Raw genomic sequence first — 21,959 nt, 5'->3', positions numbered from 1 at the left:
CCGATATTCGCGGGGCGCCCGCGACCCAGCACCGCAGACTGCGCAGCTCACACACGTGTATCCCCTCAGCTCAGCAGGGCAGAGCCCGAGATCCGGGGTCCCAGGCTGGCTCCTGCCGAGGGACCACCTGCCCACCTCCGCCCCCACTCTCCCCCGTCTTCCGGGGGTCCCCGCAACCCTGGGCTCGGAGCGGCCTCACCCCGTCTCTGCCTCCGCCTTCACACGGCCCCTCCCCGTGTGTGTCCAAACGGCCCCCTCTTAAGGACACCAGTCCTGCTGCGTTAGGACCACCTGTTCCCATGTGACCTCCCCTTAACTAACTACTCCCGCAAAGACTCCGTTCCCACACAGGTCCCACTCTGAGGTGCCGGGTCAGGACTTCACGTGAACTTGGGGGGATGCGAGGAAACCCACGCCACTTGCTCTGGGTTCCGTCTGCCTCCCTCTCTGCGGACTTCGTTTCCTTCCCCTGGTGTCCGTGGGGTAACAGACCCACCGCCGCTCTCCCGCGTCCACGCAGGGTGTCCACTCCACCACCAGGGCCCCCCGTGAGCCGGGCTGGGGCCCCTGCAGACCCGCACCGCTCCTATCCCAGCCACTTCAGCCCTCGTGTCTCCTTCACAGCAAGTGGCGCTGGTGTCTCACTTTCTGCAAATTTTTTCAGATGAAAGCTGTTGAGCATGAAGAAAATATGACTGAAAGCAAGAACACGAAGGGACATGGCTTGCGGGCGAGGCTGCCGGCTCCTCCGCGGTGGGTGGGGCAGGGTCCCAGGCAGGGGCGGCCGGCAGCGTGGACGGGACTCGGCCCAGCGCACAGCCTGGTCCTGGTTTATCCCGCCGGAGGCCGTGGGTGCTGGGATCCAGGGGAGGAAGGCCCCGGAGGTGATACCACGTGGCGCCAGGAACAGCCCCTGCGGAGGCTCCTCTGATGCAGAAAGGATGTCTTTATTTCCTGGATATTCTCACGTAACAAAAACCACAACGCACAGCGAGGAGCGGGGTGGGGGTGGGTGCTGTGGGCGATCCCGGGCTGGCTGACGCCTGCTCATCGCCCGTCACTGGCGGCGCCCCGCTCACGCAAGACTCGGCCCCACGGGGAGCGTGGCGCACGCCTCCGTCACGGGAGGTGGCCTTGGGGACGCGACGGGACCCAGGTTTCCCATCTCAGGGACCCATCAGGGTCCCAGACCTGGGCGCTTTCTCGCGGCCGCCTTCGGGCACCGCGGGGCGGTCAGCACGAGTAGCCAAGCAAGCAGGCGGGGGCGTCGGGGGCGGCCCAGCTGGTGCGACAGGAAGGGTGTCCTGCCCCGAGGGCCGGGCGGCTAGGAGCTGAGGGGCAGCGTCCGGGGCGCCCGGGAGCCTGGACGGGGGCCCGTCCACTCACACGGGTGCAGGCTGCTTGTCTGGGAAGGAGCTGGAAGGACAGCAGGACAGAGCGAAGGGGCGGGGGTTCAGATTCCTAATAAGGCACAGACTTGTCACTCTCCTCTGTCCCCTCGGGGACTCCAACTCCTGTCCCCGCGGCCCGGGGAGGGCTGCGTGGATGGCAGCCCACGAGCCTCGGGCCCAGCGCTCGGCCGGGGGGGGCGCGCTCCGCGGAGATGCGCCTGGTTTCCCGTCTGCTTCCATCGGGGCCTGACCGGCGGCTCCCCTCCCCCGCAGAGTGAGTTGGTCCCAGGTTTCAGATCTGACGAGGTCCTGCCTGAGGGTCTCAGCTCTAAGACCCCTCCGGGGGGGATGAGAGCGTCTCGGAATGAGCGTGGCCATGGGCAGGGGGACTGGAGGCAAGCTGCCAATGGACAGATGGACGGCCAGCCAGCCGGCCAGACGGGGTGAAGCTCAGATCGTGGCACTGAGGCGGCGAGTCCACAAGAGGACAAACATATGGAGGACCCGGCTACCGTCGAGCCCCTCCGTCTCCCACCAGGGACCGGAACCTGGTGCTGGGAAGGCCTCCCTCTTTCCCTCTTACTGGAAGCTGGGTCAAGGGCGACCGCCCGGATGGAGGCCGGGAAGGGTGGACGCAGGCCAGGGCCCTTCTCCGCGTCAGCAGCTCTGGAAAGGGGGCAGCCGGCCCACCTCTGACCTGCAAGGCCCGGGTCAGCCCCCCGAGACCCCGAGGGGAGAGGGTGTGGCTGCAGCACAGTGGACATCACGGTGACTAAACGCATTCAGGACCACAGTGGGTGTCCTTCTGCTGGACAGCGGCGGCCGGACAGCTTCTGGGCAGAGCTCGCAGGGCACCCTGCTTTCGGGAGTGAGGTGAATGCGGGGACGGGTCCCCGAGAGCCCCCGGGTCTGCCGTCCCGGCTGGCGGAGGGGCCTCACCAAACCCAGGGCGGCGGGAGTGGATGGCGAGGGGCAGGTGGGCCGGGGGAGGCTGGGCAGCGGGGCCGCCGGGCTGCCCCTAAGGCCACTGGCTGCCGCTGGCCGGGTAGCTGGGCACGGTGGGGTACTCGGGCAGGCTGTTCCCCGAGAAGTTGTTGTACTGGGCCTCCCGGGATGGCGGATTCCGCCAGGCGCCTGTGCTCCACTCCGTCTGCGCCTTCTGGAAGCTCCCGCCAGCCCCGCGGTAGATGCTGTGCACCTGCGGGGGTGGAAGAAAGGACAGTGGAGGGACCCACTTGGGTTCGAGGCGGGGCTTTTCTTAAACGGATGACAAACTGCGGGAACTTTAGAAAACGTGCAGAAGCTGAGACGGGGGCTCTGAAGGCCGTGCCTGCGCTGTGACCACTGCCTGCCCGTCCGAGGGTCTCCGCCGCCCCAGCAAAAAGGGGCTCGTCCAGGACAGGTCTGTGGCCTGGCGACCACCCGGTGACTCACCCCCCGGGGCACATCAGGCCCCAGGCCCCTGTGTTGCCAAGGGCATCTCTGCAATGACTACCTCAGCAGAGACCTCTAGGGACTAACCACTGCCTCCTCCCCACCGTCCAGGAAGGCTGGGCCCTTCGGACACGGGGCTGGGCTATTTCTGGAAGTCCCGGCAAATCCACTAACTGAGAAGATGGCGTTTGTTTTAACTTGAGGCACTTGAGCAGCGAAGCTGACGCTTTTGTCCTTTGTCTTTCTCCTGTGCAATGGCCTCACGGCGAACCCCCAAACCGGGGCGGTGCTGGGGACCCCGACGGGGCAGCTCTGCTCTGGAGGACTCGCTCAGCTCGGAACCCCTCCCGTCTGCTGCTGAGATGTTCCTGGTGGAACCGCAGCTGTCCCTGCGTGGCCTTCGTCCCAGCATCTCCCCAAGCCTCCCGGGGCCTGCTTTCTGCTGGTTCCTCCTGCCCCCTTCAGGTCATCCATAGAGTCAGGGGACTTCAGGGGCAAACACGGAGGAGCAGGAACCCGTCTGTCCTTCCAGATGACCCAGGGCTCCGACGGAACAGTGCAGGCCTCAAAACCTGACAAAACAGCTGAGATTCCACGGCACGGAGGCTGGAAGGGACTCAAAACCCAGCTTTCAGGGACTTCCCCAGCGGTCCAGTGGTCAGGACTCCGCATTTTCACTGCCGAGGGTGAGGGTTCGATCCCCGGTTGGGGAGCTAAGATCCCACAAGCCCCATGGCATGTGGGAAAAAAAAAAAAAGTCGTGGGTAGGGCTGGCTTCCCTGAGCATTGGTACTGGGCACACAGGAGGGGCACGGCCGAGAGGGTCACCTCTGGGAAGGCCAGGCGGACGCACCGTCAGCCTTGTCACCCGTCGGTTTCCACGTGGCCCCAGGACAACCCTCGTGCAGCCGATGCTCCCAGACTATAGGGCTCACGTTCCTGCTGGAAGCCTCCAAACGCCTGGAGTGGGGCTGTCCAGGGAGAGCCCGTACGGTGGAGCTGGTCGGCGCCAGCCCCTCACGGCCTGAGCGCTCAGGAGGAGGTGGGTGCGATGGACACAAGGAATTTTTAGTTTTAGTTAACTTTACTCAATTTGGATTTAACTGTAAACAGTGATTAGTGGCCGGTGGTGGCTTAAGTGGCAGTGTGGACCACCCTCTGGGACACGCGTGCTAGGGGCTCTGGCAGGCAGTGGTCACCATCGGTCACAGGGCGCTGTCTCCCTGAGTCCCTCCTCCCTGGAAGGCCATGTGGGCGGGAAGGCAGGGCCCTGGCCTGAGCAGTCGAGGGTCCGGACCACGGAGGGTGTGCCCTGCTGACAGCGCTCACTTCACCTCCCGACGCTCGGTCTCTTGCTCCCGAAACAGCGTAAGATGAGCCCCCGGGGCTGGGAGGTCAGGACACAGGATGCGAGAGAGGAAGCGGGATGTCTCGGGACCTAGAGGAGTTACCTTCATGATCGTGATGGCCATCATGGTGGCCGACATGGAGAACATGATGGCCGGAAGCAGCATGACCACGGCGGCCCCGACACTGGTCTGGAAGAACCCGATCGCAGCCAGCCAACCACTGCAAGGGGCGAGAGGGCGTGTGGGAGCCAGCATGACCGCCAGACAAGGGCCCACTATCCCTCATATGTAAAGAGCTCCAATAAATCAACAAGAAAAAGGTAAATGACCGACAGAGAAAATGGGCAATTCGCAAGGAGCAACGAACTTAGGAAGCGATGCTCGAACCCACCAACAACGATGTGCAAGTTAGAAAAAGTCTTGTTCTCACACCATTGTCCCGGCAAACATCGTGAGGGAATGAAGAAACAAACACTACCTTGTCAGTGTGGGGTGCACCCTCCCTGGAGGGCAATGGGGTGTGACCTAGAACAAGACTTAAGCGCTCATTCTTTTTCCCCCAACTATTTCACTTGTAAAAATTTATGCCACGGCCATTGTTTGTAAGAAGAAAAAGCTGAGGGTAACCTGTAAACGCCCACTGGCTGGGAACGACTGGAACATCAGTTTACTAAGGAGACAGCAAAACAAGAGAAAGCTGGTGGTCCCTGGGTGCGTCCCGAGTCCACACGCGGAAGAACACCCATCTGGTCTCTGGGAGGGAGAGGCAGGAAATAGGGTGTTTTTGAGAATGTTTCTTCTTAGCAAGTAATGACACCGCATAGTTCAAGATTCAGGAAATTTTTAAAAATACACAATAGACAGTCTCTCTCCTGCCGACCCCCTCCCCAGCCCAGAGGGAACCGGTGTAGCTCATCTACTACGTATCCTTCCTGAGAGAGTTTATAAGATGTAGGCAACCCGCTGCAGGCACACATGAACAGGCCTCGCCCCTCTGTGAAACCAGGAGGGACGTCCTTGTGTACAAACAAGGACAGCAGAACACGCTGCTTTGCACTTTGAGGGGTATGAGCACAGCCGGGCGGCTGGGGGGCTCAGGTGGGTAGACAGGCAGCTAGGGCTGGGCCAGTGGGGCGCTAGATGCTGTCTGTGGGCTCCTGGGAGGGGAGGAGGGGCTGGCTCTGCTGAGGGAGGGGCCACTTTGGGGACCAATGATCTCACATCGGATCTGGGGCCATGAATCCTGGCCACTGGGGAGGGTGGGGCTGTAGGATGGGGACCTGCTCCACGGCCCAGCCTCCCAGAGGGACCGGCAGCCGGAGCTTCCAGAGAACAATCTCACCAACAGCCCAGGGTGACCCACTCAGGACAGTGGGTGATAAACCAGCCTCGACCAGCTACGCACAGACGTGCAGAGCCTGCGGCACCCACCAGGCGGGGCAGCCAAGGCAAGCGGCAGTGGGGGGAGGGCAGGGAGGATGACAGGCCTGGAGACAAGGCGGCGGGGACACGAGGGTGCCAGGTGCTCCCCCAAGGCCACTCGGCCAGGAGCTCGAGGGGACAGAGCCAGGGAGATGGGGACAGAAGGTGCAAAAGGACAGCACAGGGAGGCAGCCTGCAAAAGCTATGGGAGGGCCTGGCAGCTCCTCCGACGGCTAAATAGTTACTGCGTTGCCCAGCAATTCCACAACCAGGTGGAAGAGAAACAAGGACACACATTCACACAGATACCTGTAGAAACTGCACAGCAGAACGACTAGCAATAACAGACAGGCACAGACAACCCAAGCGTCCACCCATGTGTCCGTGAACGGACACACGTACCGTGTCCCTCCACACACGGGAGCATCACGCAGCCACGAAAAGGGGTGAAGCCCCGACACTCGCTACCACGTGGACGGACCCTGAGAACATGATGCTCAGTGAGAGAAGCCAGACACAGAAGGACACACAGTGTGTGATTCCATTGATGGGAAATGTTCAGAACAGGCAGGTCCACAGACACAGAGAGTGGATGCGTGGTTGTCAGGGGCTGGGGAGGGGGTGGGGGTGACTGCTGATGGGGACGGGCTTCTTTTTGGGGTGATGGAATGTTCTGGAATTGGATAGAGGTGATGAACCTCTATCCTTGTAAATACACTGAAAACCACTGAATCGTGCGCTTAAAAGGCTGCCTTTCTGGCTGTGAAGGCACCTGGATAAAGCCCCTACCGTGGAGACTACAGACGGTCGAGCTCCCGGATCAGAGAGGCGTGCACACCTCACCTGGAGTCTGATGTGAACCAACCGCAAAGGCCAAACGTTAACAACCCACAGGGATTCCCGAGGGGAAAGACCTGTCACGGAAACGCTGTGGAAACCCGTGACACCTGCAGGTGGGTAAGAGCACTGCACCCGCCACGTCTGGTCGTCTGGTCGAGGAGAGGCCGTCAGACGTGGGCGGCGTGCTCTGCCCCGGGTCCGTGAACCTCTAAGGAGCCCCACGTGAGAAGGTCACGAGAGGGCAAGAAAGACACGTCTGAGCATCTGAGGTGCTGGGGTCACTGTTGGTTTCTTGGTGCAAAGCAGCATTGCGGCCTTTTATGTAATAAGATGTCTCAGAGGTTTTAAAAGTCCACCTCCTGCACGGACTCACAGGGAAGCGTCTGGGGTGGGCAGGAAGGGACAGACCTGCGGGCCTGGGACTGGCTGGGAGCCGGTGCCCCCCGAAGGCATCCCCAAGGCTCCACATGCTGACCCCAGGGTGGTCCACTCGCTCCCTGGAGGTGACCTGCGGGACTGCGGCCACCTGGGCAGGAGGGTGAGACCCCAGGAACAGGGAGACCCCAGCCAGCCAGGAGGAGACTCCCGGAGTGGGCAGACCCCGGGCGGGGAGGCTCAGCAGCGGGGCAGACCCCAGGCTGGCCCGTCAGGGTGAACGCAGACCGGCAGAGCTGCAGCTCCTCGGCCCCAGCCCCAGCACTGAGCCCCGAGGAGGCCCCCGGGCCAGGCGCCATCTACTCCACCACATCTGCGGAGCCCGGGGGTACCCGTACGGGACCAGAGCCAGGACAGCTGCCCACACTGGCAGGAAGGGGAGGGCCTTGGGTACCAGGTACCGAGCCTAACCCTGACCCTAACCCCTGCCCCCATCCACGCCCGTCCCCCTGTCTGCAGACTAGGAAGTCAGGAGACTCCTTCAAGGGGAGCAAATGAGCCAGCCCTTGGGAGGTGCCCAGGCCAGCCTGCACACCCAGGAGCACCGTCACCGTCACTGTCACCGTTGTTATTACTACCCCCTCCCCCTCCCCACGACTTCCCAGACAAGGGCAACATCTCGGGGCAGCCCCTGCGCGAGGTGAGGTCACCAGCTGGGGAGGCCCCCATGGGAGGTGGGAAGGTCGGCTCCGATGTTCCCTTTCTGCAGACTGGGCCCCAAGGAAGGTGTGCGCCCTGCCCGTCCGCGCAGAAACCACGGCGATGGGGGGCCAGGAAGAAGGCGGCTGGGTGCTGGCGTGAGGCTGCGTCTGGAACCGGACCTCGGGGGCTCCCTGTCCCAACACCGCCTGTGCAAACGTGGGATCCACCCGGGCACCTACTCTCCCGCTGCATCTGGGGTCTCAGCCATGCCTGGGGGTCGCCCAGTGAATCACTGCACCTGGGGTGGTCCTGGGGACCCCAGACCCGCATCTGGGAAGGCATCGGCCAAGAGGAGGCCCAGCACTCAGGGTCTGCTCACCACGTGGGGAGGGAGCGATGTCAGGAACCCGGAGAGACGCACCCTGGAAATGACGCTGGGTGACAGGCTCCATGCTGCGGAGGGGTGAAGGCCCGGCAGCAAATGGACACCGAGAGGCCGTGCAACCTCAGCGGGGCCTCAAGAACAAAAGCAGGGCTTCCCTGGTGGCGCAGTGGTTGAGAATCTGCCTGCGAATGCAGGGGACACGGGTTCGAGCCCTGGTCTGGGAAGATCCCACATGCCGCGGAGCAACTGGGCCCGTGAGCCACAATTGCTGAGCCTGCGCGTCTGGAGCCTGTGCTCTGCAACAAGAGAGGCCACGATAGTGAGAGGCCCGCGCGCCGCTATGAAGAGTGGTCCCCACTTGCCACAACTAGAGAAAGCCCTCGCACAGAAACGAAGACCCGACACAGCCAAAAATAAATAAATAAAATTAAAAAAAAAAAAAAAAAAAAAGAACAAAAGGAGCGCGCACAGCTCACCACTGCCAAGGGCACGTGGCGGCCGTCCCCGCGGACACGGCAGAGTGACGGGGACAGACACCTTGAAGGCAATGGCGACAGGCACCCCCCACCCAGGAGCCAGAAGATCCACCAGAGGGCGTGACCCAGAGGACTCCCCGCCGCTCACACGGGCAAGGTCCCGACACGCCGAGAAATTGTACCAAGAGATGTGGGGACACGCCCGGCGGCACATGAGGCAGGAAGAGCAACCGCCCAGTGCCACCTCTGGGCACTGCCTGCCGCAGACGGACCCGCTGCCCCGACAGTGCCACGTCCTGCTCCAGGGCCCCGAGGATGTGGCACCTTAGGTGGCAAAAGGGACTTTCCAGGTGGGATTAAGTTAAAGCCCCTGAGACAGGGATGACCCTGGATTCCCCGGGGGGTCTAGCGTCATCCCAGGGTCCCTATAAGAGGAAAGCGGGAGGGTCAGAGGCAGAGAGACGGGAGATGCGGCACTGCTGGATACGATAGAGATACGAGGATAGAGGACGGGGCTGCGAGCCAGGGAGGCGGCGCCTCTAGAAGCTGGAAAAGGCGGGAACCGCTGCTCCCCTGGAGCCTCCAGAAGGACCAGCCCTGCCCACTCACAGGTTAAGTGAGTTCTGACCTCCAGAACGTGACATAAGTTTCTTTCATTTCAAGTCACTAAATCTGGAGTAATTTGTTACAGTAGCCACAGAAACCTCATATGATACCCCAAAAGCAAACAGATGGAAAATGGCTCACCCCCTAGATCGTAAGCCTAGGCACAGGTGGCCGCTCAGGGCAGGTCCTCGAGCTGCTCTCCCACCCCCCAGACACACCATGGACCACGCCTCCCAGGTCCTCCTGGGGCCGGGTGACCACGCACAACGCCGACTTGGCAGAAGGCGGGCGGATCCGCCACACCCAGCCCCCTGAGCCGGCACCTCCCTGGAGGGTTGACAAGAGCAAGGAGCAAACGTCAGGCCTCTCCCAGCTGTCGGAGTTTTGGGGTCCTCGTCACAGAGCTCGGCCTGCACTAACGGTATGAGCAAGTGACTCGTGGCCCCAGAGCTGACCCCGCTTGTCGCGGGCTCTCGGGGGCCCTGCTTACCACGCGCCCCATCCCGAGAGGCCGACAGCCTGGATGATGGTCAGGACAAACTGGGCTCCGAAGATGAAGAAAAACGCCATGAAATTGAAGGAGCTGTCAGATCTGGAGAGAAGAAAAACAGCCATTACTGAGGCCAGAGAGGAAGAGGCAGAGGCTGCGGGAGTGGGACGGCCCCTCCCCTGCAGTTCCCATCAGGAGGGGCCCAGCGCTGCCCTTCCCGGAGGACATCACCCAGACACACTCCTCCTGGGAAGGGAATTTAAGAGCCTCCTGCGTCCTAAGCACATGCCCGCACCCGCGTGGCCCGAGGGAGGTTCATCGCAGATTTGAGGTGCTCTGCATGCTGGACCCATGCCTGCCGCCCCGGACAAGGGAGGCTGCACGGGGCTCACCCAGGCCACTTCCGGCTAATGAAAGGAGGGCAGGCGCCGGGGAACCCCCAGCAGAGGAAGGGCGGGGGAGGCAGGGATGCTCGCGCAGCTCAGGGCTGCTCCCAGGCAGTCCCCGAAGCCCTCGGGGGTCCCCATTCCTGGGCACAGTCGCACCAGCCAGCCTGGGGCCTCAAGCAACGGGCCCCTTTCGCTTCAGCACATGTGAGCGGGTTTCTGGTTCTTGCCTCCAAGAGGGCATCAGGGGCCCTGTATGACTCCCACTGAGTCTTGGATTCAGGGACCTTCCAGGGGCAAACATGGCACACACCTGAGTAGCAGGGGGCTGGCTGGGGGCAAACATTCACAGAGCAAGATTCACAGCATCCAAAAGGTGGCAATAACTCAAACGCCCATCAACGGATGATGGATAAACGACTGTGGGGGGACTTCCCTGGTGGCGCAGTGGTTAAGAATCCGCCTGCCGGGCTTCCCTGGTGGCGCAGTGGTTGGGGGTCTGCCTGCCAGTGCAGGGGACGCGGGTTCAAGCCCTGGTCTGGGAGGATCCCACATGCCGCGGAGCAGCTGAGCCCGTGAGCCACAACTGCTGAGCTTGCGCGTCTGGAGTCTGTGCTCCGCAACAAGAGAGGCCGCGATAGTGAGAGGCCCGCGCACCGCGATGAAGAGTGGCCCTGGCTTGCCGCAACTGGAGAGGGTCCTCACACAGAAACGAAGACCCAACACAGCCAAGAAATAAATAAATAAATAAATAAAGTGAAATTCCTTTAAAAAAAAAAAAAAGAATCCGCCTGCCAATGCAGGGGACGCGGGTTTGAGCCCTGGTCCAGGAAGATCCCACATGCCGCAGAGCAACAAAGCCCATGCGCCCCAGCTACTGAGCCTGCACTCTAGAGCCCGTGAGCCACAACTACTGAGCCCTTGTGCCACAACTACTGAAGCCCGTGCGCCTAGAGCCCGTGCTCAGCAACAGAAGCCACCGCGATGAGAAGCCCGCGCACTGCAACAAAGAGTAGCCCCTGCTCTCTGCAACTAATGAAAGCCTGCACACAGCAACGAAGACCCAACACAGCCCAAAAAATACCCACGATATTATTTTTTTAAAAAAAACAAAAAAAAACCTGTTGTTCCTCCACACATGGGAGCACCACTCAGCCACGAAAAGGGGTGAAGCCCTGACACTCGCTACAACGTGGATGGACCCTGAGAACACGATGCTCAGTGAGAGAAGCCAGACACAGAAGGACACACAGTGTGTGATTCCATTGATGGGAACCGTCCAGAACAGGCAGATCCACAGACACAGAGAGCAGGTTCATGGTTGTCAGGGGCTGGGGAGGGGGATGGGGGGATGCTAATGGGCACGAGGTTTCTCTTTGGGGTGATGGAATGTTCTGGAATTAGACAGTGGTGATGGTTGTACAACCTTGTGAAGATACTAGAAACACTGAACTGTTAAGCAGGTGAGCTGGATAATATGTAAAATGTTATCTCAATAAAATTAAGAAAAATGAACAAAACAGGCAACAGCTGGTTTTGGCCCGTGGGCCGCTGTCTGCAGAGCCGATATAAAGTGCCATCCCAACTGGACAAGAGGAAGGGGTGGCGCTCACGCCTGGGCCTGGCGGCAGATGCAGACCAGGATGCAGCCCACGCGGGGCTGGGCACGGAGGGGAGCGCACACGGTGAGGTATCCTGTTCCCCTCGGTTTGGGGCTGTCAGCACCAGACACTCCCCGAGGGCCCCTGGAGGGTGCGGGCTGCCCGCCCCACTCACCGGAAGGCCTTGTATGCGGGCCGGAACCAGCACACGTAGCTGCAGGGGGAGAACAGCAGCAGCCAGACCAGGGCCAGGCCGAAGTTGGCTCCCGAGCCGCCGGCGATCCACCAGGCCAGGCAGGCGACGAGGTTGACGCCCAGGGTGGTGCAGTAGACTGGGGGGAGGGGGCGAGGGGGGAGAGAGGGGCTGAGCCGGGACACCCCCCACCCTGGACTGAGGCTCCCATGAGTGCAGGGACCGCGAGGCCAGAGAAGGGTCCAGGGGGCCCAGCCCCCCACCTGCTCCATGCACACCGGACAGGAGCTCATCAGAAAAGAGCTTTATTACCAAACCCTCAGGCTCTCACCGCCCGGGCACAGGGTGGCCTCCTAGCCTGTCCCTGTCCTGGGCTTGGGTCTCTGGGTGGTGCAGGTGGCCCTCCCATTCCTGCCCTGTCCACTCACACAGCCACAGGCGGTAGATCCTCTTCACCAGGACCTGGTGCTCGATAGGGATCTCGTCAGAGAAGTTCTGGTAGAAGCAGGGCTTCAAGGGGATGAACTTGGGCAGCGGGGGGAAGTTGTTCTCCTTTCCTGCAGGGACAGAGGGGCCAGAACAAAACCCACACTGCAATCAGCTCGTAGCGGCCCCAAAGATGCGCCCATCTGGTCCCAGGACCTGTGGACATGTCACCCCACGGGGCAGAGGGCACTTTGCAGGTGGGACTAAGTTAAGGCCCCTGAGACGGGGACGACCCTGGATTCCCTGGGGGCCCAGCGTCATCCCAGGGTCCTTATAAGAGGGAGGCGGGAGGGTCAGAGGCAGAGAGAGACGGGAGATGCTGCGCTGCTGGCTGTGAGGATGCAGGAGGGGCCGCGAGCCAGGGATGCGGCGCCTCCAGAAGCTGGAAAACGCAGGAACCGCTGCTCCCCTGGAGCCTCCGGAAGGACCAGCCCTGCCCACGCCTGGATTTAGCCCCGTGAGACCCCAGTCGGACTCCTGACCTCAGGACTGTCAGAGAACAAATTTTATTTAAATCACTGAGTTTGTGGTGATTTCTCAGAAGTCACAGGAACACACACAGACTCGATGGCGGGGCCCACGTGCCATTCACACCTTTGACTCCAGGGAAGGTTCTGGCACTCGGGACATATGAACTCCCCGGGGCGGCTGTAACAAACGACCACAGACTGGGGGGCTTAACACAACAGAGATTTATCCATCTCCATTCTGGACACCAGATGACTGAAATCCAGGTGTGACAGGGCCGCGCTCCCTCCACACGCTCCAGGGGAGGGTCCTTCCTGCCCTTTCCAGCTTCTGGGGGTGTCCTGGGCTTGTGGACCCATCCCTCCAGTGTCCGCCCCCATCTTCCCTGGCTTCTGTGTGTCTGTGCCCACATTTCCTCCACACGCTCCAGGGGAGGGTCCTTCCTGCCCTTTCCAGCTTCTGGGGGTGTCCTGGGCTTGTGGACCCGTCCCTCCAGTGTCCGCCCCCATCTTCCCTGGCTTCTGCGTGTCTGTGCCCACATTTCCTCCTTCTTAGGACATCTGCCATGAGACATCAGGGCCACCCTATGCCACTGGGACCTCAAATTAAGTCACATCTGCAATAGGGTCCTGTTCCAGGGTCCCGGGGTCCGGACTTCATGGTTTTCAACACGAAACTTTTCCGGTCTTGCGTGTCCCCCCGCGCAGGGGCCGTGCTCATCTCTGTATGGCTCCATTTTAGCGCACGTGCTGCCGTGTCAGGCACTGCACGGGCCTCAAGGGGGACGTGATCCTGCCCGCAGCACAGCGTCCAGCACCCGAGCGCTTCCCAGAGGGGTGGAGAAGCCGGAACCCTCGCTGCGCGACGTGGCCAGGACTCACCTGACATTTCCGCTGTGAAGACAGGGCAGGGGTGGAAGCCTGCAGCCACCTGGAGAGGAGACAGTCACAGTCAGGGGGTCCCCATGGCTGCTGGGCGACCCCAACGCCAGCTGCAGACCCAGGGGGCCACCGCGGGCACAGTCCTAACCACCAAACCGTCCACAGGGGTATCTGGGCTCTTGGCCCAAAGGCTGGCCCAGCCCCGAACGTGCGATCCCAGTCACCACCTCACCTCAGAGCCCCCTGGGCAGCCTGGCACTTATGCGAGGGGAGGCATCAGGCCAGAGGATCCCGGCAACCCACCCCCACTGCCCTCCTGCCTCATCCCCCCCACCCCCCCAAACTTCCCCTTTATCCACGGATGGCTCTGAGCACCTCCTATGGCCACAAAGAGTCTCTGAATCACCGATAAATGGGTCCATGCTCATTGCTGTGTGACTTCAGGCAAACCACACAACCTCTCTGGTCTGTGGTTTTTGCCCCTGTGAGCCTTCCAAGGCCAAGCACCCCATTGCAATCCAAGTAAAATGCCAGGGGACAGGCCCGGCACCCAGCGGCCCTGCCCAGAAGGAGCCCAGGAGCCAGTGTCAGAGAACAGCCCCTCACAGGAGACACCACCAAGGCGCGTAACTGAGCTGAATTCACCTGTTCCACGAGGGCCCTGTGGGCAGATGGTGCCATCTTCAGGAAATGGGCCAGGCAATGTGGCCACGCCTGGTGCCCACCTGGCCCTCACGGTACAGCTGGGCCTGCACTGCCCCCTGCGCCTGGCACCAGAGTGAGTGGGGGAGCCCTGCCTGGAGGTGGTCCAGGTGGGAAGGATCCAGTGACCGAGAGTTCCCTGGGTCCACCCCCCGGCCCCCTGCTCAGCGAGGGACCCACCGGGACCCTCAGCCCAGCCCGGCCCTGCCCTCCTGCCTGCAGGCCCCACTGTCTGTCCACTGCTCCGGCTCTGGCCGAGCCCCCCTGCCCTGTCCCCACGGGCTGGGCGCATCCCCGGGCTGGGGGCTGGAGCGGGGGCTCAGAGCAGGGATGTCTCAGGGCCCTGTGGCACCGTGTGGTCAGTCAACGCGTGTCTGCTGGATGGACAAACAGGCTGCTCCGAGTCCCACGCACACGGGTCCTAGTGCTAACCCGCCTTGGAAGAGCCCAACGGCCCCTCTGGGGACCCGGTGGGCACCTGCGAAGGACGGGAAATTGATGTGGTCAGCTGAGTCCAGGCTGGTGGGGCTTCTCCCCAGAGTCCAGCCACAGCCTTCCAGACTCCGGGGGCCCCGCCCTGCCCATGTGTGGCTCAGAAGCTCGCCGCCCACCCCCCCACCCCAGTACAAGCCCAGGTGTCGGCGGAAGCAGCCACCCCGACCGAGGGACCCTCGCTCCTCTGTCAACAGACAACGACCTGGTTTCTTTTTTTCTCTTGGCCGCACCGCGTGATACGTGGGATCTTATTGAACCTGCACCCCCTGCACTGGAAGCGCAGAGCCCTAACTACTGGACCGCCAGGGAAGTCCCAGACACCGACCTGGTTTTCAGTTGTTTATTTTCACACGTCAGAGCTGTTTCCTGACACCTGAGAAGAGGAGACACAATCCCGGTGGCCCCAGAAGCCCAGGTCTGAAGCTGCCTGGCTACTCGGCCCAGCTGGAGCCCCGCTATGCCCAAGCCCGGGGAAGAGCTCACCCAGACAGGCATGCACCCCACGCGCCGGCAGCAACAGCGCGAGTGTCCCCAAGCCGAGACGGGGCGGCAGCCTCCGGCAACATGAGGGAGGCCGAGGAAGGTCCGGGCCAGGCCTATGCGTCGGGGTCCAGCCGGCGGCACTGGGCCTCCAGCAGGCCACAGAAGGCCTGGAAGCGGTGGTTGAGGTCCGGCTGGGCGTGGAGGCGGAAGCGGGTGCCCAGCGCGCCGTCCGGAGAGGGTGCCCCGTAGAAGACGCGCCGCACGCGGGAGTGGACCAGGGCCATGGCGCACATGGCGCAGGGCTCGCGGGTGACGTACAGGTCGTAGCCGGTGCACACGTAGGGCAGGCCATCGGCGTCCTCGTCCAGCTTGCGCACGGAGCCCGCGCGGATGCCCGGGGGGGCGGTGGCTGGGGCGAAGGAGCAGGCGGGGTGGGGTGCGAGGTCATAGGCGCCGCGGCCCTGGCCCCGGGCCACCAGGTCGATGCACACCATGGTGGCGTGCAGCAGGGGGCCGGCAGCGCTGCTGCAGTCGTGGCCCGTGGCCAGCACGCGGCCCGAGGCCGGCTCCACCACCACCGCCCCCACGGCCCGCAGGCCCCGCGAGGCCGCCTGCTGCGCGGCCCACACGGCCCGCTCCATGTGGCTCTGCATCGCCGCCCGCTCCTGCGCCGAGAAGAGCTGCCCGGCCAGGGCTCGGGTCACCTGCCGGTCCTCGTGGAAGGTGGTGGGCCAGTGAGCGCGTGCCTCCTCGAACTGGCCCCTGGTCAGGGGCGGCCGCGCGGGCACGGGCACCAGGAAGGGCTGCCCCAGGCCGCGGGGGTCCACGGCCGGCGGCGGGAGGAGCTCGGCCAGTGATCGCACGCCCGCGGCCGGCCCCGCCAGGCACAGCAGCATCTCCAGCGCGTGTGGGCAGCCGGGGCGGGGGCTGGGTCGCACCCTCTTGAGGTGAGGCTGTGCGGGCAGCGGGTGGACGGCCGACACCTCCTTGAGGAGGCGTGAGGTCTGGCGCTTGTCCAGGACCGGCGCGGCGTAGGCCAGCACCAGCTCCACAGCGCCAGACTGCTGCTCAGACAGGATCGGGAGGGCCTGCCACGCCGGCTCTCGCTCGGGGCTCCCGACCTTTGCGTCTCTGTGTGGCTCCACGGCGCCCGGGGTGGGGTCCATCCTCGGCGGGGCTCCGACTGCGGGGACAGACACCGGAGCAGGACATCATCCTCAGCTGCGGGAGGCCTGCTGGGCCGGACGAGGGGTCGGTCCCAGGAGCGTGCGAATCTGGAGGCTCGTCCAACCGAGCAAGACGCATCAGCGGTCGTGCTCTCACTCACGGCCTACTAACGCTTGCTTTGCACAGAGTTTAAACCGCCCTCGTCACGGTGTCTTTTTTCCCCCTTTTGCTCTGAGATGTTTCATGTTGGGAGAATGCACACCGGACCTCAGAGACTTAATACAAAAGAAAGAACGTAAACTGTCTCAGTTTTTTCTGTATTCTACAGATACCGAGGACCGTCTGCACTACACCGTTTTATATAAGGGCCTTGAGCATCCTCGGATTTTGTTATCCTTGGGGGTCCTGGAACCAGTTCCGCATGGATACCGGGGAATGACTGTGTTGCCTACGTGCTGAAGTGGGAATACTCTGCCTGTCTCAGGTTAAAGAAACGTACTACTAACGTTAAGTTCACCTGTTTCTTCATACTTTTCAAAAACATGGCTTCTAAACGCTTCATCTCACATACATGCCCTGCATTACATTCCTACTGGTCAGGGCTGCCTTGGATGACGTTAGAGATGCACTACAGATGACCTTCGCGGGACCCCAGAGGATCTCGGTGCCATGCCCGCAGCGCCCTGCACCCTGGCGGCGTCTCGGAGTGGGCCAGCCCCTTCCGCCTCTCCCCCCGGACGAGGCTTTTGCTCCTGTGATGCGCCCCGGCTCACAGGCCCCCCCAGAGGACACGGTAGGTCCTCGCCCACCACCGCCTGTCCGAAGCTCACGATACGAGCTCGGCAAACGCACAGGACCAGGGGTGCAGGTGGCAGCTCTGAGAAGCGGCCAGCGTGGACGGCCCCTCGGGCGCCCATGACGCCCGTGCCAGGCGGGGCCCTCAGGAGGGTCTGGAGCACTGGCTCTGAATCCGCTCCCGGCACACACCGTGCCCAGGATGCCACGGCCCGCACAGCCTGCCCCAGGGCACAAAAGCTCCCATTGTCTCCTGGGCAAGACAGACACAGTCCCGTTTGTGTCTCCAAGAATGCAAGCTCTGTCTGATCAAAATAAAACAAGCGACAAATACAGGGGGCTGCCATTGGGACACTGCTGGCCGGGCTGCTGGCTCCCAGGGAGGATGCCTAAGAACCACAGCAGGCCACCGTCCGCTCCTAGGTGTGTGTCCAGGAGAACTGAGACCCACATCCACACAGGCACCTGCACATGCGTGTTTGCAGCAGCGGGATTCACAGCAGCAAAAGGTGGACACAACCCAAATGTCCACAGAAAGACGGACAGATAAACACAACGTGGTCCCTCCACACACGGGAGCATCACTCAGCCATGAAAAGGGGTGAAGCCCTGACACTCGCTACAACGTGGATGGACCCTGAGAACACGATGCTCAGTGAGAGAAGCCAGACACAGAAGGACACAGAGGGTGCGACTCCACTGATGGGAAACGTCCAGGACAGGCAAATCCACAGACACAGAGAGTGGCTTCGTGGTTGTCAGGGGCTGGTGGAGGGGATGGGGAATGACTGCTGATGGGGACAGAGTTCCTGTTGGGGGGATGGAATGTTCTGGAATTAGACAGACGTGATGATCACACAACATAGTAAATACACTAAAAAACACTCAAACATACACTTTAAGTGGGTGAACCACACAGTGTGTGAATCGTATCTCAGTAAAGCTGCTGCTCCTTGGGGGTGGTGGGGGACATCTGGTGGTCGCCAGGGCAGCCGGCCCCAAACGAGGCCCAGCACCTCATGACCGCTGCTGGTGCTGGAACCACTGCACGTTCTCACACTGCCGTGAACAGGCTCCCCGACTCCTTCCCATGACCCGGGACAGAGACTATGGGGCTGTTCCCTTTCTAGAGGACAAGGAACTTGCCTGGGGCCACGTGGCTGGGAGGACAGAGCCAGGACCTGATGCTGAGGCCAGGTGGCCAGGAGCTCCCCGACTCTGCCTTCTGAGCCCCAGACGATGGGGGTCCTGAGCCCCTTCTACAGATGAGAAACAGGGTCCGCAGAGGGTGACCCGCCCAGCGACTTGCTTCATCGTCCCCGGGGACCTAAGCACGCGCGCTCGGAGGCTGACCTGTTCCTCTTTTCGTCCTCGAAGCCCCGCATCCACCCCCAGCTCTGGGCGCCCCACTGCGCCCCACCCTCCCCGCTGTGCTCTTTGCTGCTCCCGCCAAGCTCAGGCCCTTCCCTGGGTGCGTCCACCTCCCTCTGCCTACAGCGAGGGCACCTCCTAAAGGTGCCTGTGCTCCAATGGGGCGGGCAGCCCCGGTCACAACTGTTTACATTTACGGTTGTAGCCTCTGCGGCGGGCACCGGCTGCCAAGCTCAGGGAGGGCTCAACTGCGTGGGGCAGGCCCTGGAGGGTCTGCGGAACCAGGGAGCCAGGACACCTAACAGCCAGTCCCCTCACTGGGTGCCCTGGAACTCCTGTGGTGCCCGCGGGCTGTGGGTCTGGGGTCCCAGGAGGCAACGGGGCTTATTCAGCAAGCTGAGTCAGGCTCTGAAGGTGACACCCAACCAGAGGAAGGGGCCTTATCTCACCCCTGGGTGTGTCCCGGCCCTGCCCGAAGCCCTCACCCAGCCCACATTTTCCTGGCTGAGACCTGATGTTACCTGTCCTAACGCCACCCCCAGCTTCCCCCTCTGTGAAATGGGATCCACTGCCGCCATGCACGGCTGCCTGGGGCAGAAAGTGAGAAAATCCACAGGAGGCTCAGCGGCCCAGTGCCCTGTGACGAGCAGACTCCAGGAGGGCTCTTCGGAGGCGGTGACCCAGAGGTGGGCCTAGAAGGAGGGTGGGGAGACCTGAACAGAAGGAACAGCCAGGGCTGGAGTCTCCGACGCTCACACCGCTCACACATTCTGGGTGGGCGCTGGTTTGAAATACGGTTTCCAGGACTCCGCCCCACAGAAGGGAGAGGGCCCCGAAATCTGCATTTCTGACAAGCTCCCCAACAGAGTGAGGTCTGCAGATAACATGCAGAACGCCTCGCTAAATTCGAATTCCAGATGAGCAGATAAATTTTTAGCATAAGTGTTGTGTCCCATGCAATCACTGGGATATACGTATTCTAAAATATATATGTATGTGTTGTTTACACAAAAGTCCAATTTAAGGGGGCAACCTGCGTGTTTACTTGCAGAACCTGGCCACCCTGTAAGTGGGCCTTCGTGCATGAAAATTCGAGAACCTCGTGCATGCGGGGTGTGTGAGAGACCCGAGGTCACAATTTTAAAAGGTCTTGAAAACTCACACTTTCGTTAAGTATCAGAAAGGATTATCAATGTTTAGGACGTACAGAAAGATTGGGGTCTTTCCCCCAAAGCGGGCGGGAAGCCGGTAAGTGGACAGTCCAGTGGACAGCCGGGAGGCAGAGGGCTGGCCGCGATGACCCCAGGGCAAGGCACGCCAGAAACAGCTGGGGCACGGGGTCTCCACCACGGACGGCAGGGGCGCACGCACGCGCAGAAAGGCGATGGCACGGAGAGCTGGGTCCCGCGGCCCGGCAGCCCCGCGCGCACGCGCACGCGCACGCGCACACGCGCCGCTCCCCGCCCCCGCCCGAGGCGCGCACGAGCCCGGCCCAGTTTGCTTCTTAGCTCCCCGCACGGCCGGCCTCCGCCGCAGCCGCGACCCCCGCCCCAGCTCCCGCTCGCCCTCCGCGGGAGCCTGGGACGCAAGAGCCCGAGACCCCGGGGCCGTGCGCTTACCTGAGGAGACGGGCGGAAGCGCTGCGCTTCACCAAGTCTTAGCAACCGGCCCGCCTGCCCCGCCTCCGCCACCGCCTGGCGCCGCGGGGCACGACGGGAGCGTAGTTCCAGGGGCGGAGTCAGCGCGAGGCGGAGGCGGAGCCGGGACTACAATCCCCACAAGGCCGCGCGCGCGCGTGCCGCCTCACTCCGCCCCTTTCTTGAGCGCTGGTCCCGTGACCCGCAGGAGAGAGGGGCGAGCTCTGAGTCGAGGGTTCGAGACCCATCAGGGCGGCGGGAAAAGTCCGATACTGGGGGCCCTTTGGGAAATCAGCAGAGTGAAGAGACTGAGGCAGAGGGGTACACGCCACCCGCTGCAGTCACTCCCCGAGTCCAGTTTGCTGCTGCCACGTGGCACCGGAGAGCCTGTTCCCAGAGACCAGGATGCGGTCTGGTTCCAGTTCTGCTCTGGGGCCCCAGCCGACTCCGGCCTCACTTTCCCGTCTCTACAGTAGGCGAAAGGGACCTCTTGACTCTCCCAGGCAAAACATGCTAATTTTTTAAACATGCTAATGAGCAAATCCGGTTATTCATTCTGGTTAAAGAGGATAAACCCAGAGGGTCTCAACCAGGGGCAATTTGTCCCCCCACTCCCAGGGGACACTGGGCGATGTCTGGGGACATTTGTGGTTGTTACGCCTGGGGTTCCTCCTGGCATCAAAACCTGGGATGCTGCCAAACACCCCACAATGCATAGGACGGACGCCCCCAAAACAACCTCCCCAATTGTCCACAGTGCAGGGGGGGGTTGGAAGACCGTGGTTTAACCCCACTGCTAAGCAAGGAGAAAGATTTAGGTCTAGAAGGACCCTGAAGGGGGAAAATTTTCAATCTTTCCATTTTCTCCCTGCTCCCCTCCTGCAAGAACCAAGGAATCCCCTGCCAAGATCCGTTCAACGTCTACCCTTGGAAGGCGGTGGCTGGAGGGGAGAACCCACCTCCTGGGGTCCCCACCGCAGCCCAGCTCCTCAACCTTGCAGGACCCTGAGAGTCCAACCCCCTGTGTTTCTCCTCTTAATTTGCAAAGCATCTCCTGGTGTCCCAATCTATTCCTATGTGAAACAGCACTCCGGGAAACCATCCTGCTGGAAGCTAATCACTCTTTTCTTTTCTAAATACTCAGATTAATGTGTGCTTTAGTTTAACTTTTTTTTTTTTTAGAGACATCTTTCCATCCCTGTATGTCCCACTCAAGCTAGCCAAGCTAGCCAAGAGTCCCTGTTTTGCTGATTTTTTTTTTTTTTTTTAATTTGTGGCCCTGCCGCACAGCTTGTTGGATCTTAGTTCCCCAACCAGGGATTGAACCTGGGCCCTTGGCAGTAGTGAAAGCACGGAGTCCTAACCACTGAACCGCCAGGGAATTCCCTGCTGATTTTTTTTTTTAATGCTCTTTAATTGGTATGTTGTTAAAAGCAATGCCTAGGGGGCTTCCCTGGTGGCGCAGTGGTTGAGAATCTGCCTGCCAATGCAGGGGACACGGGTTCGAGCCCTGGTCTGGGAAGATCCCACATGCCACGGAGCGACTAGGCCCGTGAGCCACAATTGCTGAGCCTGCGCGTCTGGAGCCTGTGCTCCGTCCGCAACAAGAGAGGCCGCGATAGTGAGAGGCCCGCGCACCGCGATGAAGAGTGGCCCCCACTTGCCGCAACTAGAGAAAGCCCTCGCACAGAAACGAAGACCCAACACAGCCATAAATAAATAAATAAAATTTAAAAAAAAAAGCAATGCCTAGATTATTTGCATCTAAAAAATGAATCTCTTCAATGTATCTTTCTGCTTATTTTTAATTTCTCAAAATGCAAA

The 21,959-nt window shown here is 61.5% G+C and overlaps 2 protein-coding genes and 1 long non-coding RNA gene across 4 annotated transcripts; all 3 read right to left on the bottom strand.

Moving 5' to 3' along the window:
• Positions 1–928: 928 nt before the first annotated feature.
• SCAMP4 (secretory carrier membrane protein 4) lies at positions 929–15,296 on the bottom strand. The gene is made up of 7 exons (XM_082381826.1): positions 15,166–15,296; positions 13,486–13,534; positions 12,079–12,207; positions 11,633–11,789; positions 9,471–9,572; positions 4,277–4,394; positions 929–2,589 (listed from the first exon to the last, which is right to left on the bottom strand). Exons 1-7 carry the CDS (start codon positions 15,175–15,177, stop codon positions 2,410–2,412), a joined length of 747 nt encoding a protein of 248 aa, XP_082237952.1. The 5' UTR covers positions 15,178–15,296; the 3' UTR covers positions 929–2,409.
• LOC309624131 lies at positions 6,203–9,113 on the bottom strand. The gene is made up of 2 exons (XR_014241779.1): positions 8,368–9,113; positions 6,203–8,053 (listed from the first exon to the last, which is right to left on the bottom strand). It is a non-coding gene; the product is annotated as an uncharacterized lncRNA (long non-coding RNA).
• Positions 15,009–20,231, bottom strand: ADAT3 (adenosine deaminase tRNA specific 3). Of its 2 annotated transcripts, none has more exons than XM_082381812.1 (3): positions 20,118–20,231; positions 15,166–16,607; positions 15,009–15,055 (listed from the first exon to the last, which is right to left on the bottom strand). In XM_082381812.1, exon 2 carries the CDS (start codon positions 16,329–16,331, stop codon positions 15,279–15,281), a length of 1,053 nt encoding a protein of 350 aa, XP_082237938.1. In that variant the 5' UTR covers positions 16,332–16,607; positions 20,118–20,231; the 3' UTR covers positions 15,009–15,055; positions 15,166–15,278. The 2 variants fall into 2 exon arrangements, with proteins under 2 accessions (XP_082237938.1, XP_082237939.1); XM_082381813.1 differs by having other exon boundaries at positions 15,166–16,348; positions 20,118–20,217.
• Between the last annotated feature and the right edge of the window lie 1,728 nt (positions 20,232–21,959).

This window comes from Balaenoptera borealis, assembly GCF_965194805.1.
Source record: "Balaenoptera borealis genome assembly, chromosome: 2".
Lineage (NCBI taxonomy): Eukaryota > Metazoa > Chordata > Mammalia > Artiodactyla > Balaenopteridae > Balaenoptera > Balaenoptera borealis.
The sequence above is the reverse complement of the archived record's forward strand: the minus strand, read 5'-3'. Positions and strand labels throughout refer to the sequence as shown.